The 12,751-nt window shown below is 44.5% G+C and overlaps 1 protein-coding gene across 1 annotated transcript in view; it reads right to left on the reverse strand.

Moving 5' to 3' along the window:
- Positions 1-11,648, reverse strand: part of LOC142497228 (uncharacterized) — a 43,549-nt gene extending 31,901 nt beyond the window's left edge. The window contains exons 1-2 of the mRNA XM_075604735.1: positions 11,422-11,648; positions 3,264-3,406 (exon numbers count right to left, since the gene is read on the reverse strand). Of these exons, the coding sequence (XP_075460850.1) occupies positions 3,264-3,338 (75 nt within the window). The 5' untranslated portion in view covers positions 3,339-3,406; positions 11,422-11,648. The remainder of the gene's footprint in view (positions 1-3,263; positions 3,407-11,421) is intronic.
- Positions 11,649-12,751: the final 1,103 nt, after the last annotated feature.

Consider the following 12,751-nt stretch of genomic DNA (forward strand, 5'->3'; position numbering starts at 1 on the left):
TTCAGGTGCACTATGGGAAACAGGTGAAGGTGCCAGCAGTTTATTACCTCGTTGGCGAGATGCAGTGCTAGTTGCAAGAAAATGTTGTACCAAAAACAATGGGCCTCTAGAAAGAGACAGGAAGAAAAGAAAGAGAGAGAAAATAAGGAGATGAGAAAAGCGTGAGAATGTAGTGGGCAATTAATGAGTTTACTACACTTTGCAGTTGACGTAAAGATCAGATGCGTCAACGCATTGATTTTCTGTGAGTCTAACTGGTCTGGAATCTGTCTCGGAGATTATTATTATTAAAAAAAAAAAAAATTACGTGTGTTTTATTAGATTTTTTTTTTGTAACCAACATTTTTATTTTCAAATAAATGAAAGACAGTACATGGGAAATGTGACACATTTTATACATATACATCTTTCGGTATCCCTGGGGGGGGAGGGGGGGGCAGTGAGGAAGGGTACAGAGGATCAAAATCACAAACACGGAAATGGGGTGGGAGGAGGAGGGAATAAGTACCAATAATTCCCACAACTTTATTTCCTCACAACTTCGATATTCTTGATAGTTTTATTGTTTTTTTTTTAAATAAAGGTCACATCAATGAAGAAGAAGGGTGAGTGGGAGTTAGGGGCACAGAAATGAAGCAGGGGTGGGGAGAAGTGGTAGGAGGTACAATACAATTAGATCAGCATCACGTTAATTGCTACAATTCGTCACACAATTCACATATAACAGTAAAGTATAAAGATTCGTCCAAGTTACTTTTTTTTTAGCTTATTGTTAGGGAGCTCCTTTATATTTTCAGTTCTTTGTCTTGAAGGTGGTCTTCAGAAGGTGAGGAGGACCGGGGTTTGCCCCCCCCCCCCCGAGCGCCCTATTTTGCTTAGCCATGGCTCCCATGTGTTGCTGCATGTGTTCCCGGAGCTTTTGAGGTAAGCGGTAATTCTTTCATAATAAAGCCCTTGCCGGACTTTAGTAAAGATCCTGGTAATTTCTGGTACCGTCCAGGAAGCCGTTATGCTGCAGCAGGGGTGCTCAACGCCAGTCCTTAAGACCCCCCAACAGGTCAGGTTTTCAGGATAACCCAGGTGGTTCAATCAGTCCATGCTTCAGCACAGGTGGCTCAATAGATTTGAGCCACCTGTGCTGAAATGGAGACGTCCTGCAAACCTGGCCTGTTAGGAGGCCCGAGGACTGGGGTTGAGCACCCCTGTGCTATAGCACACCTGGTAGGCAACAGAATATGGGAGATCAGGTTACATTCCCCGCATTTTGGACTGGCGTGCTAAGTAACCGTAACAAAATAAAGTGTTTAAGTTGCATATAATGGTACAGTTCTATTTTGGGATCTAATTCACTTCTTAGAGGTGAATGAATATTTTAATGGTTACTAAGTAAATCTCCAACTCTAATGTGCTCCTTCTTCTGCCACCATGCAAAACTATCCTTCTCCCACTCAGGTTTGAATAAGGGGGTTAAGAAATTAGGGGCATCGTGTTCGAATCGGATGTAGTAAGGTTAATTTGTTACTTTAATCCTGTCCCATAGGATAAGTTTGTAGTGGGTATCACTTTTTTTTTTTTGTATATCTCTGGTAGTTTTGGGGATCCATAGTAAATAATGTATTTGAAGTGGGTTGGTGTAGCAAATTTCAGTCTCAGAGATTTTTTGCATCAGCATCACATAGACTGCCATGACATCTTAATGATGAAAATCAGCCACGGAAGAGACATGTTTCGGGGTCAAAACCTCCAAATTACACAGATTTCTGTCATTGGGAATTGACATCTCTGAAAGATAGCCATGCAGTTTGAGAGCTGCTCACCAGCTATTAACTGCAACATGGGAGACCCTGTAGAATACTTGCTTACCTAAAAAGAGGACACAAGCTCCCCCATTGGCACCTTAGCCTAACTGAGCAGTCCCTCCTAGTACTAAGTGAAATACTTGCAGTGATGTTTAAGGAGACCGAAGCCGCTTTTCTGTCATTCGAGTCAGAATTTCACATTCTTGTTCGAAGATAAGCACATGCAGAACAATATAATAACATGCCGAGCAATGCATTGCTGGCAACTCTAGCAGGGAATTAGTTAATAGTGACCTCTGCAATTTATATAAATCTATGAATCAAGGCAATTTTTATTAAAATAAAACGGGGCATTTTCACCCTTACCTATGTATCAATGCCTTTTACCCCAATTTTGCCCCAGCTTGCACCTTGGGGAGTGTCAGTAGGAGGAACTGGGGAGGAGTTACACGGTGCACAGATTATAATGAGATGTATCACATTCTGCGTCTCTTTCCCAGCATGCACCTTGGGGGGTGTCAGTAGGAGGTGTTACATTGTGCACAGACACATGCACATTTAACATTTTTGCCACCCATAGGCATTTACCTTTTTAATGCCCAGGCTGGCGCCGCCTCCTGCAGCGCCGCCCGCCTCCTTCTGCAGCATCGCAGCGTCTAATTGCCACCATGTGACGCCAGATTGTCATGGCAACGTATCACGATGTGACGCCGCAGCGATGCTACAGAAGGAGGATGGCTGCACAAAGGAGAAAGAACAAGACCTTTACAGAGGCCCCACGCTCTCACCCGGGGCCTGGGCCTATCGGGCCTAATGGGAAATCCGCCACTGTGCACAGATTATAATGAGGTGTATCACATTTTGTGGTGTCTCTGGCATTACCTTTATTCAAAACAAATTACCTAAGCTGCCAACAGATTGGTTCTCCCGTGATCGATCAGCGAAGATACTGCTTCCCAGGGTTGACTAAATGGCTGCCTTTCAGTTGCAATCAATCCTTCAGTCAGTGTAACTCAGCAGCTACAATGTATTCTTATATTACTAGGGTAACATTATCAGTTGTTACAGTTTGCAGCTCAAACTGTTGGGAACATTGGCAACAAATGATCACAAACAGGAAAGTGTTGCAAAGATCTTGTACTGGTGGGGAGGTGTGATAACGCCTGTTATAGAAATCAAAGGCATATCAGTATATTAAAAATCATAAAAAGTGGCATTAAGAGTTGAATACATTTTTTTAAGTAAGTACAGTATTATCTAATACTACAGAACTGATTTCTTAAAAAAAAAAAAAAAAAAAACACAGAGTATTGCATGGATTACTCCATTAAAGTAGGGCCCCCTGACATTATTTTTTTATTTATGCAACTAAGTGTGCCCTGTACCACCTGAACAGAAAATTGCAGCTACAAGAGAAGCAACACAGTAGTGAGATCAGTTAAATACTGTAGCAGCATCACTCACCCAGGTTATGCTCCAGAGGTTAATGATCCGGCAGAAAGTCTTCTTCACAAAGGACAGAAGATGTGTGATGTCCATATTCACGAGCGCCGCTCTTTATCCCATCAAATCACACAGCGAGCAGAAATAAGGGAGACACCATCATCCTAAGAGCCAGAGGCAGGAGCATTAGTATAAGGCTACAGCCTCAGTCAATGCAGGCACGCGCGCGTCGGAGCGTCTGGCGGCCCCTGCATCAGTTTAAGCCACGATCTCCGGTCTTGAGGTAACGTTGGGATGCGCGTCTTGAGAAGAGCAGGGGGAGGCATGGCGGGGGTGCGGCCATGGCGTCACGCAGCCGTGACTGCATTTATAGTACTGATGTTACGCAGCGCTGTAGCAAGCACATGCAGTCCATCACGGGTGCCCATAGTGGGCGCGACTGCAACGGCTGACGTCACGCGATCGCTGTAAGTCAATGGATTTTGACTTCTTCAGCGATCGAAGCGTTACATCAGCGGCACGTGAGTAGTTCAGCCAATGAGGGTGAACAGTCTCCGCCGCGCCCCCTGTCCAGACTCCTGTAGGCAGTTCAGCCAATGATGGCCACGCCTTCGCCACGCCCCCTGTCCAGACTCCTGCACTATAACCAGGAATTGCTATTACAACGGCGACGGCTGACGTCACACGGTCGCATCGCCCTCACTATAAAGCAGCCTTAGGCTGAGTCCATGGTCAGCGCTTAGGCGCTGACCCGTGCTGAGGCGCGCTGACGCTTGTCAGTGAGCCCCTGCAGCCGCAGTGAGAGCGGCTTTAGCAAGGGCTCGCGCACACTTCCGCAGGCGTGAGGAGGGTTAGCACTTAATTTTTTTTTTAGTTTCGGCGCTCATGGGAGTGCTGGGCCGGTCACGTGAGCGGTTCGCCCAATGAGGGTGAACCAGTTCCGTGACGTCACTGGCCTGCCCCCCGACACGCCCCCGGACGGCGCGCGAACTAATGCCAGGGAAAGCACCCGCTTTCCCTCAGCCTCAGCGCGCCTCCGCACGGCTGGAGTCATCATAGACTCAGCCTTAGGCTGCAAGTGTTACATCCATTCGAAACACTATAAGCCCCAAAAAGAACAATGTAGGCCCAAATGTATCTTGGCAAAGTGGTGTCTTTCTGGGGCAAAACAATTGCATCTGTATCAATTTTTTTAAATCCTATTAAAATCAATGAGATTTGTTTCTCTGATACACTTGGTGCAGATTTTTGCTCCGTAACAGCACTACTTGATACATATAGAGATGGACGAATTATTCCCCCCAAAAAACATAGTTTTTTTTGGCATTTTGGAATATTCGCAACTTTGCTGGAGAAGTCGTCTCTCAATTCTTTTTACAATATAAATATTCAAACATTGAAAAATGAGCAAATATATTTAAAACTGCAAAAAAAGATGGCCAATTTTTTTTGAAAATTAGAAAATGTTGGAGAGTGTGAGAAAGAAAAAAAAAACCTTAATTATTATGTATGTCTTTTTTTTAAATAGAAAATATTGAAACAATTACAAACAAAAATGGAAGATAAGAGGCTATACAAAATTTCAAAAGCAAATGTCGGGGGGAAAAAATTGCAAAGAAGATTTTTTTTGGGGGGGGGGGTGCGGGCGCAGTTGCAGTGGTCCCGCGCTCTCCCCCCCAGGCATTTAAATAAAATGCCAGGGGACCACGCAAGGTATCTGCAACCTCTACTTACCGAGGTTCAGCCGGCATTTGACACTGCGGGGTCATGTGACGTCACAGATGCCACGGTAATGTGACATCAAATGATGCTGCGGGTCACATGACATGACGTCTGCGTGAGGTAAGGAGGGGGGCGCACCAAGGAGGATGGCAGGCAAGTGGGGGGGCAGCAAAAAAAGTTTGTGCGCCCCTGTCTTAGCATACAGTGCTTCCATTGCAGCTAGGGTTTCTGGGAAATGATATGCAAATGAGCACTCACAGTGAGTCACTTTTTGCTTCTTACCCATTTTAACATGGACTCCTATAAGCTTATGCCTGCCATATTACACAGTGTCACAGGAGACCAGAACTCTTTCAGGGGATCAAGCACCAGGCAGGACACAGAGATCAAATAAAATTATATTTATTCCGCCCAGAATGGCTTGCCCGGTACAGCTTCTACTCCTGTGGGGGATCAGGAACTCCAGGTAGCAATGGTTCCAAGATGCAGGCAGGCAGGTAAGTTTACAACTCCCGCTTCTGAAAGGCATGCAGCCTTGACTTGGGGTGTCTGGCACAACCTCAGAGTACACTGCTTAGTCCATCTACACGCTAGCCTCAGCAAGGTCTGTGCAGCTCAGATTGGCTGCCCCCTTTCTACTTTCCCTGTCTTCATAAGAAATGGAAAACAGCGCAACGACCAATCACAGCACAGATGCTGGATGTTCAGCCAATTACAGCATAATGGCTCGTCTGTGTTGGGCAATCCGGGCTGGGGGGTGTGACGGGGAAGCTAAGGCAAGGAGGGCGGGCATTACAAACGGGCCAATGAGAACAGCGCCTACCTGCCCATGTTCTCAATGCCGACCTGCTATCTCTTGATGAGATAGGAGCCTCGCTATCTGGGACAGACAGACAATGGTTCCGCTTATCAGAAAATCTCCCAGATGGGAGGCCGGTACATCCCTACTCTGCTTTGTCCTCAACCCCCTCGTGAAACCAGCTAACCCCGGATCACTGGGCGTGCAGGCTGGGTAAGTGTATTACCAGCCTAAAATGTGCAGAGAACAAAACAATACAAAGTTACACAAGTACAAATATATTTAGCACATGTATCCCCACCCTCTGTGTGATACGTGTCTACGGGGTACGTGTGGTGCAATACCTGTGGCTCACAGGAGGTCCCAGCCTCCGCTGCAGGGAGTGTGGGGTGGATTCTGGAACAATCTTGGTCAGCGCCTCCAGCTGTAACAGATCCTACCATGTGGATTTGCCCGTTACAAGACCCATATACATATATAGGCATACACTCACACAATAAATACACAGAGTAACCCAGAATAACAGTTTACTGATAGTAACTTATATCTATATATTGGCTACTGGTTACAGCTACCCACTTGCCACACACGGCTGTAACCCGCCCACCAATGTCCCCCCACAGTACCTTATGAGGCCCTCGGGCACTCTACACGTGTCCCCAAGGTTATAACCCCCAACCCTTAGGCGTGATTAGCGCCGTAACTGTACAGTGTATGTTAGTGCAAGTGAGGAAGGTACCTGCCGGTTGTGTCCACACCCGGGCGCGCTGGCTTGGTCTTGAGAGGGATGGGATCCAAGGACCCAGTACTGCAACCCGCGAAGCCTCCGCCTCTAGTTGGGTGGGTCCCGCGTGAATGATACAACCGTAGAAATGTCTTTGTATGGTGTCTGGTCCCAGACACCGTTGAGCAGGAGACCGCCGTGTCCTGTCTGTGTCCCTCACTCACTATGGTACTACAGGGGGACGTGTCCCTATACTATGGTCCGGTCCCTGCAGCAACCACAAGCTGAGGGAAGTCGAGGCCTAACTGGGGCCTAGGGGGAATCTGGCCTAGTGCCACAGCTTCTCAGCACAGCCTGGGCTAAAGAAGTGCATAGCCAGTAAACCTACTCACAGACAGCTATTTCAACCTTTTGGTTTTATCAGTGCGAGGTTGGTTACTAGCTAGGCAATGTGAAGCTGGTAGTTGGTACAACCAGACACAAAACAAGATATTGTGAGTAAAAAAAGTGACATAAACCTTTTGCAAATTTTCTGATTTTCTTCATTAAAAAGCAGGGTTGCGGGAGGGGGGGGGGGGAAACCAGTGCATCATGTTTACATATTCGTCCATCACTAGATACATAGGGACACATGCTTCAAGCACCAAGGTACCAGGTTATCGCACACGTTCCGACGTTACCTCCCATTCAAGTCAGTGGGAGCTTACGCTGGGTGCGAAAGTTCTGGTACTCCTTAGCGTCCATGGAGTAATAATTAGAAGTTTCTGTATTTTCCAGTGTGCCCATAGAAAGGGGCAGTGAGCAAGTAATATGCCCAACATTGCAGAATGTAAATTGACACAGGTAGGAACCCACACGCTTTGTGTTTAACCCCTGCCCTGCCAGAAGAGTCAGCAAAGGTGTCACAGGCATTCTGGTCTGCAAGAGGTTAAAGCGTCCCAAGTGCAGGCTGCAGAATGAGAGCAGTGAGGCTGGCCCAGTGATGTCACTTTAATTATTACTGCAGCCTTTCTAATACATGCATTTGTACTGTAGGGATTGCATAAACTTTACATCCAGTCACTAATTCCATCTGTGCTACTGACCCAAGCAAACCCCTTAAACACCTAGAGTAATTAGTGGGGGCGCTGTCCCTCCAGCTATTAAACTAAGCTGCTTGAAGGGGCCCTTAATGGGTCCCACATAATGGGTTAAAACGGAAAATCTGTGCACGCCGCATTCATTCACCCCGCTCACACATCTCATTATGAAATAAAAATCAATATTTCACTCCCACGCCCCCCTTCTTGAATAAATATGAGTGTTAAAATTTTTATCCCCGGAATGCATAAAAGATGGTTGCTGTGCGACTTCCTGGAAGCCGTCAGTAACGTCGGAATTGCTGTTGCATTCGTTCCTTGGCTAAATATTTGAATGTTTAAAGAGATGCTCCAGGACTCACTGCAACTTTAAAGCAGCAGCCTGCGCTGATCGCACCTTCTGTTCTTTTGTTGCCATGCTATGTTTTTTACTTACTTTAGGAGATCTCTTCTTGCCCTTTATAACATTGATTTTGTTTTAAATATCTGATGCTTGTTGGAGTTAAAATGGAGCTCTCCCCAGAGCGGTCTAAAGTATACCATGGTAACCTCAAACACTAGAAATAAGGTAAATCATGCTTTTTAAACACACACAAAATAATAAAAAGATGTTAACAGTATCTAGGCTTCTGGGGGGGGGGGGGAGGGAGGGTTTAATTGCAGCCTTAACATCAATGCACCTTTTTCACTTAATTTACCTTCTGTGGAAATATGTTGAGCCATCTGGACTAAGGCTAATGGGTCTTTATTTGCAAAGCTGTTTAATATATCTTAGGCTAAGAGGGGTGGTGGGTCACAGAGGTGGCCTAAAAGACTCCTATTTGCACTCGCTAGACCAGTTGATTTAGGCTAGGAAAAATTCAATCCTTGGAGATAACTCCATAGCCATACATGTACAATTATAAAATCACATTTATTAAACATATATACAAAAGACCTAATGTCTAAAATGCCACTATGTGGCTCCAGGAAACACAGAGAGAGCACAGGGGTAGGGGAATAGTTGCTGTTAGAGTAATTCAATTATTGGGAGACTGTTATTTAGTGTACTGTCGTATTGGTTCTGCTAGTACTTTCCTAGAGGGAATAACGCACGTTTCACGCTCGTAGGCGCTTCGTCAGGGTAATGGGAGTGACATCACTAGTCTCCTCCCTACTATAAGTGCCGGTTGGTTGGGGGTGTGTAGCATCTCCCAACCAATCCCAGGGTTGTGTGGATAGGAGGACAGCTGTGACTAATGCAAGTAACTAAAAACATCTGCAAACCAGTAAGTAGTGACTATACCATCAAGAGCCACATCAACTGTCTGACAAAAGGGGTTGTATACCTCATCACGTGCAGATGTGGGGCACGTTATGTAGGAAAGACCCACAGGGCCCTTAAAGTGAGGATCCTAGAACATCTAGGGTCCATTAGAAACAAGAAGGACACCCCCGTCGCCCGCCATGTTCTAAATGAACACAATGGGGACCCCAAATTCCTTACCTTCTGTGGGATTGAGCATATACCTTGGGGCCCGCGGAAGGGTAACTGGGACAGACGTCTTATGCAGCGTGAGTGTCAGTGGATATTCACACTGCAGACTCTGTCCCCAGAAGGCCTAAACGAGGGCTATATCTATTCGGCATTTCTGTAGGGACCATACCACGATTGCCACTGTTATGGTTAAACATGAAGATACGGTAATGGGGCCGCTGTGATAGATGACTCATAATGTCAGGTCAAGTAAGGATCAATGATATCAGACAAGGGAGCCAAGATGATGGGGACAATCAGTAGTGACCCCTGATCTAACAGACTTTTTGTCTACATAGGGATGGGGTTCTTACATCCACTCTCAAGACACCAACAATGAGAGAACAGGACAATGGGTAGTTAAATAGAGTCCTAAACTCCTGAAGTTCGTATTGACTTTAGAGGCGGACCTTAGTACAAGCTTACATTCCTACACCTCACACACATATACCTATATGTAAGATACACAATCACTAACATCATCTGAGGTACCTAAACCCATTGCTGACGATCATCCTAGATAATGATCAACAACATCTTGGACCAACCCATACCCTACACATTAGCCTAATCTGATCTCAACGGCAGACGTCAGGTCAAGTAAGGATCAATGATATCAGACAAGGGAGCCAAGATGATGGGGACAATCTGTAGTGACCTCTGATCCAACATACTCTTTGACCATATAGGGATGGGGTTCTTACATCCACTCTCAAGACACCAACAATGAGAGAACAGGACAATGGGTAGTTAAATAGAGTCCTAAACTCCAGAAGTTCGTATTGACTTTAGAGGCGGACCTTAGTAGAAGCTTACACTCCTACACCTCACACACATATACCTAGATGTAAGATACACAATCACTAACACCATCTGAGGTACCTAAACCCATTGCTGACGATCATCCTAGATGATGATCAACAACATCTTGGACCAACCCACACCCTACACATTAGCTTAATCTGATCTCAATGGCAGACTATTTCCCAGTATATATACACCCTCCACATAACTTTGCCATAACACACACGCAGTACACCCTGTGCTGATTATGTACAATCATTTCTGCCCCTTATGAGACTGTACAATACCTCATACGCTGATTCGGATACGTTACCAAGGTAACATGAATCACTGATAGCCGGACACCTAATATACATACCCCTTAACGGGGATTAGTCACAGCTGTCCTCCTATCCACACAACCCTGGGATTGGTTGGGAGATGCTACACACCCCCAACCAACCGGCACTTATAGTAGGGAGGAGACTAGTGATGTCACTCCCATAACCCTGACGAAGCGCCTACGAGCGTGAAACGTGCGTTATTCCCTCTAGGAAAGTACTAGCAGAACCAATACGACAGTACACTAAATAACAGTCTCCCAATAATTGAATTACTCTAACAGCAACTATTCCCCTACCCCTGTGCTCTCTCTGTGTTTCCTGGAGCCACATAGTGGCATTTTAGACATTAGGTCTTTTGTATATATGTTTAATAAATGTGATTTTATAATTGTACATGTATGGCTATGGAGTTATCTCCAAGGATTGAATTTTTCCTAGCCTAAATCAACTGGTCTAGCGAGTGCAAATAGGAGTCTTTTAGGCCACCTCTGTGACCCACCACCCCTCTTAGCTCAATTATCCATCCCGTATGCACCCTATCCTTCTTTACCAGTATATTTTATTCCAATTTATGGTGAGCGGCAGCCAATCCCTGTCTTGTAATATATCTTAGGCACTGAAACAAGCATTCGATGTGCACAATTCTATATGCCTGAGTTTTTTCAGGTTATTGCTGCAAGGGTTGGACCCTATCCAGATACGTTAACCCTTTGGCAGCTGGGGCAGTGAAGTGATTAAGGACGCCCACCCGTTTACAAGCATATATTGATGTGAAAGTATGCACCCACAAAATATATATTTTCGTACACTTTACATTTTGTAGTGTAAGGCTGCGACGTCACGGCAAAACAAATGCATTGCCGCCGCCACCGCCGTCACGTGTGCTTATAGCAAGCGCGACGGTGCGACGGATTGGCTGCAATCGCTGGAAGTCATCACTATTTGATTTGCCAGCGACCGTCGCGTCGCCGTCATTATAAGCGTAGCCTAATGCTGCAGATATTTTGAGGCTGATCTTATGACCTTATAAGAAACAAGCCAATTGCCCATTTTTTAGGCGTTCCAGGAAATAGTATTTGACAGCAATATTCGGCTGCACAGAAGATGCTTAAAGAACTGTGCAAATAAATGCAATTAGTGAAGACATGAAATGTAATAGCAGTCCAGACTTTTTTTTTTTTTTACCACGAAGCAGTGTTTTTTTTGACTTACCTTTGACGTTTCTCGATTGAACCCAAATATTACATCCGATTCTTGCAATGTTTTAAAGGCAAACGTTCATATTCAGGAGAATGTCAAAGGCTAACTGACAGGAGACAGAATTCACTGCTAAGCTGGGCTCTGTTCTCTGTTTACAAGCTTTGTTGTTGTTGCTAGGTCAGCTTCTTAGCTAATCATTTCATGCTCAACTCAATGAAAACAACCACTGTTTCACCGCATTGACCCGAGGCACGCAGAGGCATTTAACAAAGTCACCTGGTTGCAAAATACTAACGTTTTGTTTCATTGCTGAGGTTTATTGTGTGGTTTTGTCACTGATTTATGAAATGAAAAGGTGATGTTGCCTCCAACAGGATTATTTCATGTCTGCATGTACACACTGTGTTACAGAGTAGTTCAAGTGTCTGCCCCGTGGAGCTTGCAATTTAATTTTCATTGACGATAAAGTGACTTTTATACCGAGATTTAAACCGGGTTGTGAAGTTTCCAGTACAACATTTTCTCCCCATGAACAGAATGAAGAGATTGATATTATTTTGTTAATATATATATATATATATTTATATTAAGTAGGATAGCAATAGCTATATATACAGCATACAATAGGTTAAAATGTTTTAAGTTGCCCATGCTTTCTCATTAAAGGATTTTTTGGGTAGCTTGAAACTTAAGGGCTACTTGAAACCAAGTGACAGGATCTATGTTGGAGATAAAATTTGTCTTTCCCTGTTTCAAACTCTCTTCTTTCCCACACATTGTATTACTATGCTATAATTTATATTCGGACAGGTGTGACCCTGTTCCTAGCTCTGTCTATTATTTTAAACAGTTCCTATGATTCTTGTCTCATGTCTTTTGTTCCTAGCTCTGAAATATTTTTCTTAGTTCTTTATCTTTCTGAGAAATCATTGTGTTTTAGCTTCGTGAGAAACAAGTACGTAATTTAGTCAAGTTACTGTAGCTAAAGTGAGTGATTTATAGCTCTTTGTCCTGAGCGTACAAGGGAGCAACATTCAGCATATGTTACTACCTTCTAAAGATGCTTGTTACTGTACATCGAATAGAAGCATCTAATGATCTACCTTCAGATACGTTAAACTGAGCTGACGTAGATAGTATGCTGTATCTTTGCTGAAAGCTGATTGAAGAATAAAGAATGCCGATTTTGAACTGGAAACCTGCCGATTTTGAACTGGAAACCTGATTATTATATCGGAAAGGCTTTTCTAACAGAGATAATACAGGCAATGCAGAGGGATAAAAGAATTCCAATGCATGATCATATAGCCACCAATCGCTACTGCCTTATAAGCTCCTTTCT

Source organism: Ascaphus truei, chromosome 6 (assembly GCF_040206685.1).
Source record: "Ascaphus truei isolate aAscTru1 chromosome 6, aAscTru1.hap1, whole genome shotgun sequence".
NCBI classification, from domain to species: domain Eukaryota; kingdom Metazoa; phylum Chordata; class Amphibia; order Anura; family Ascaphidae; genus Ascaphus; species Ascaphus truei.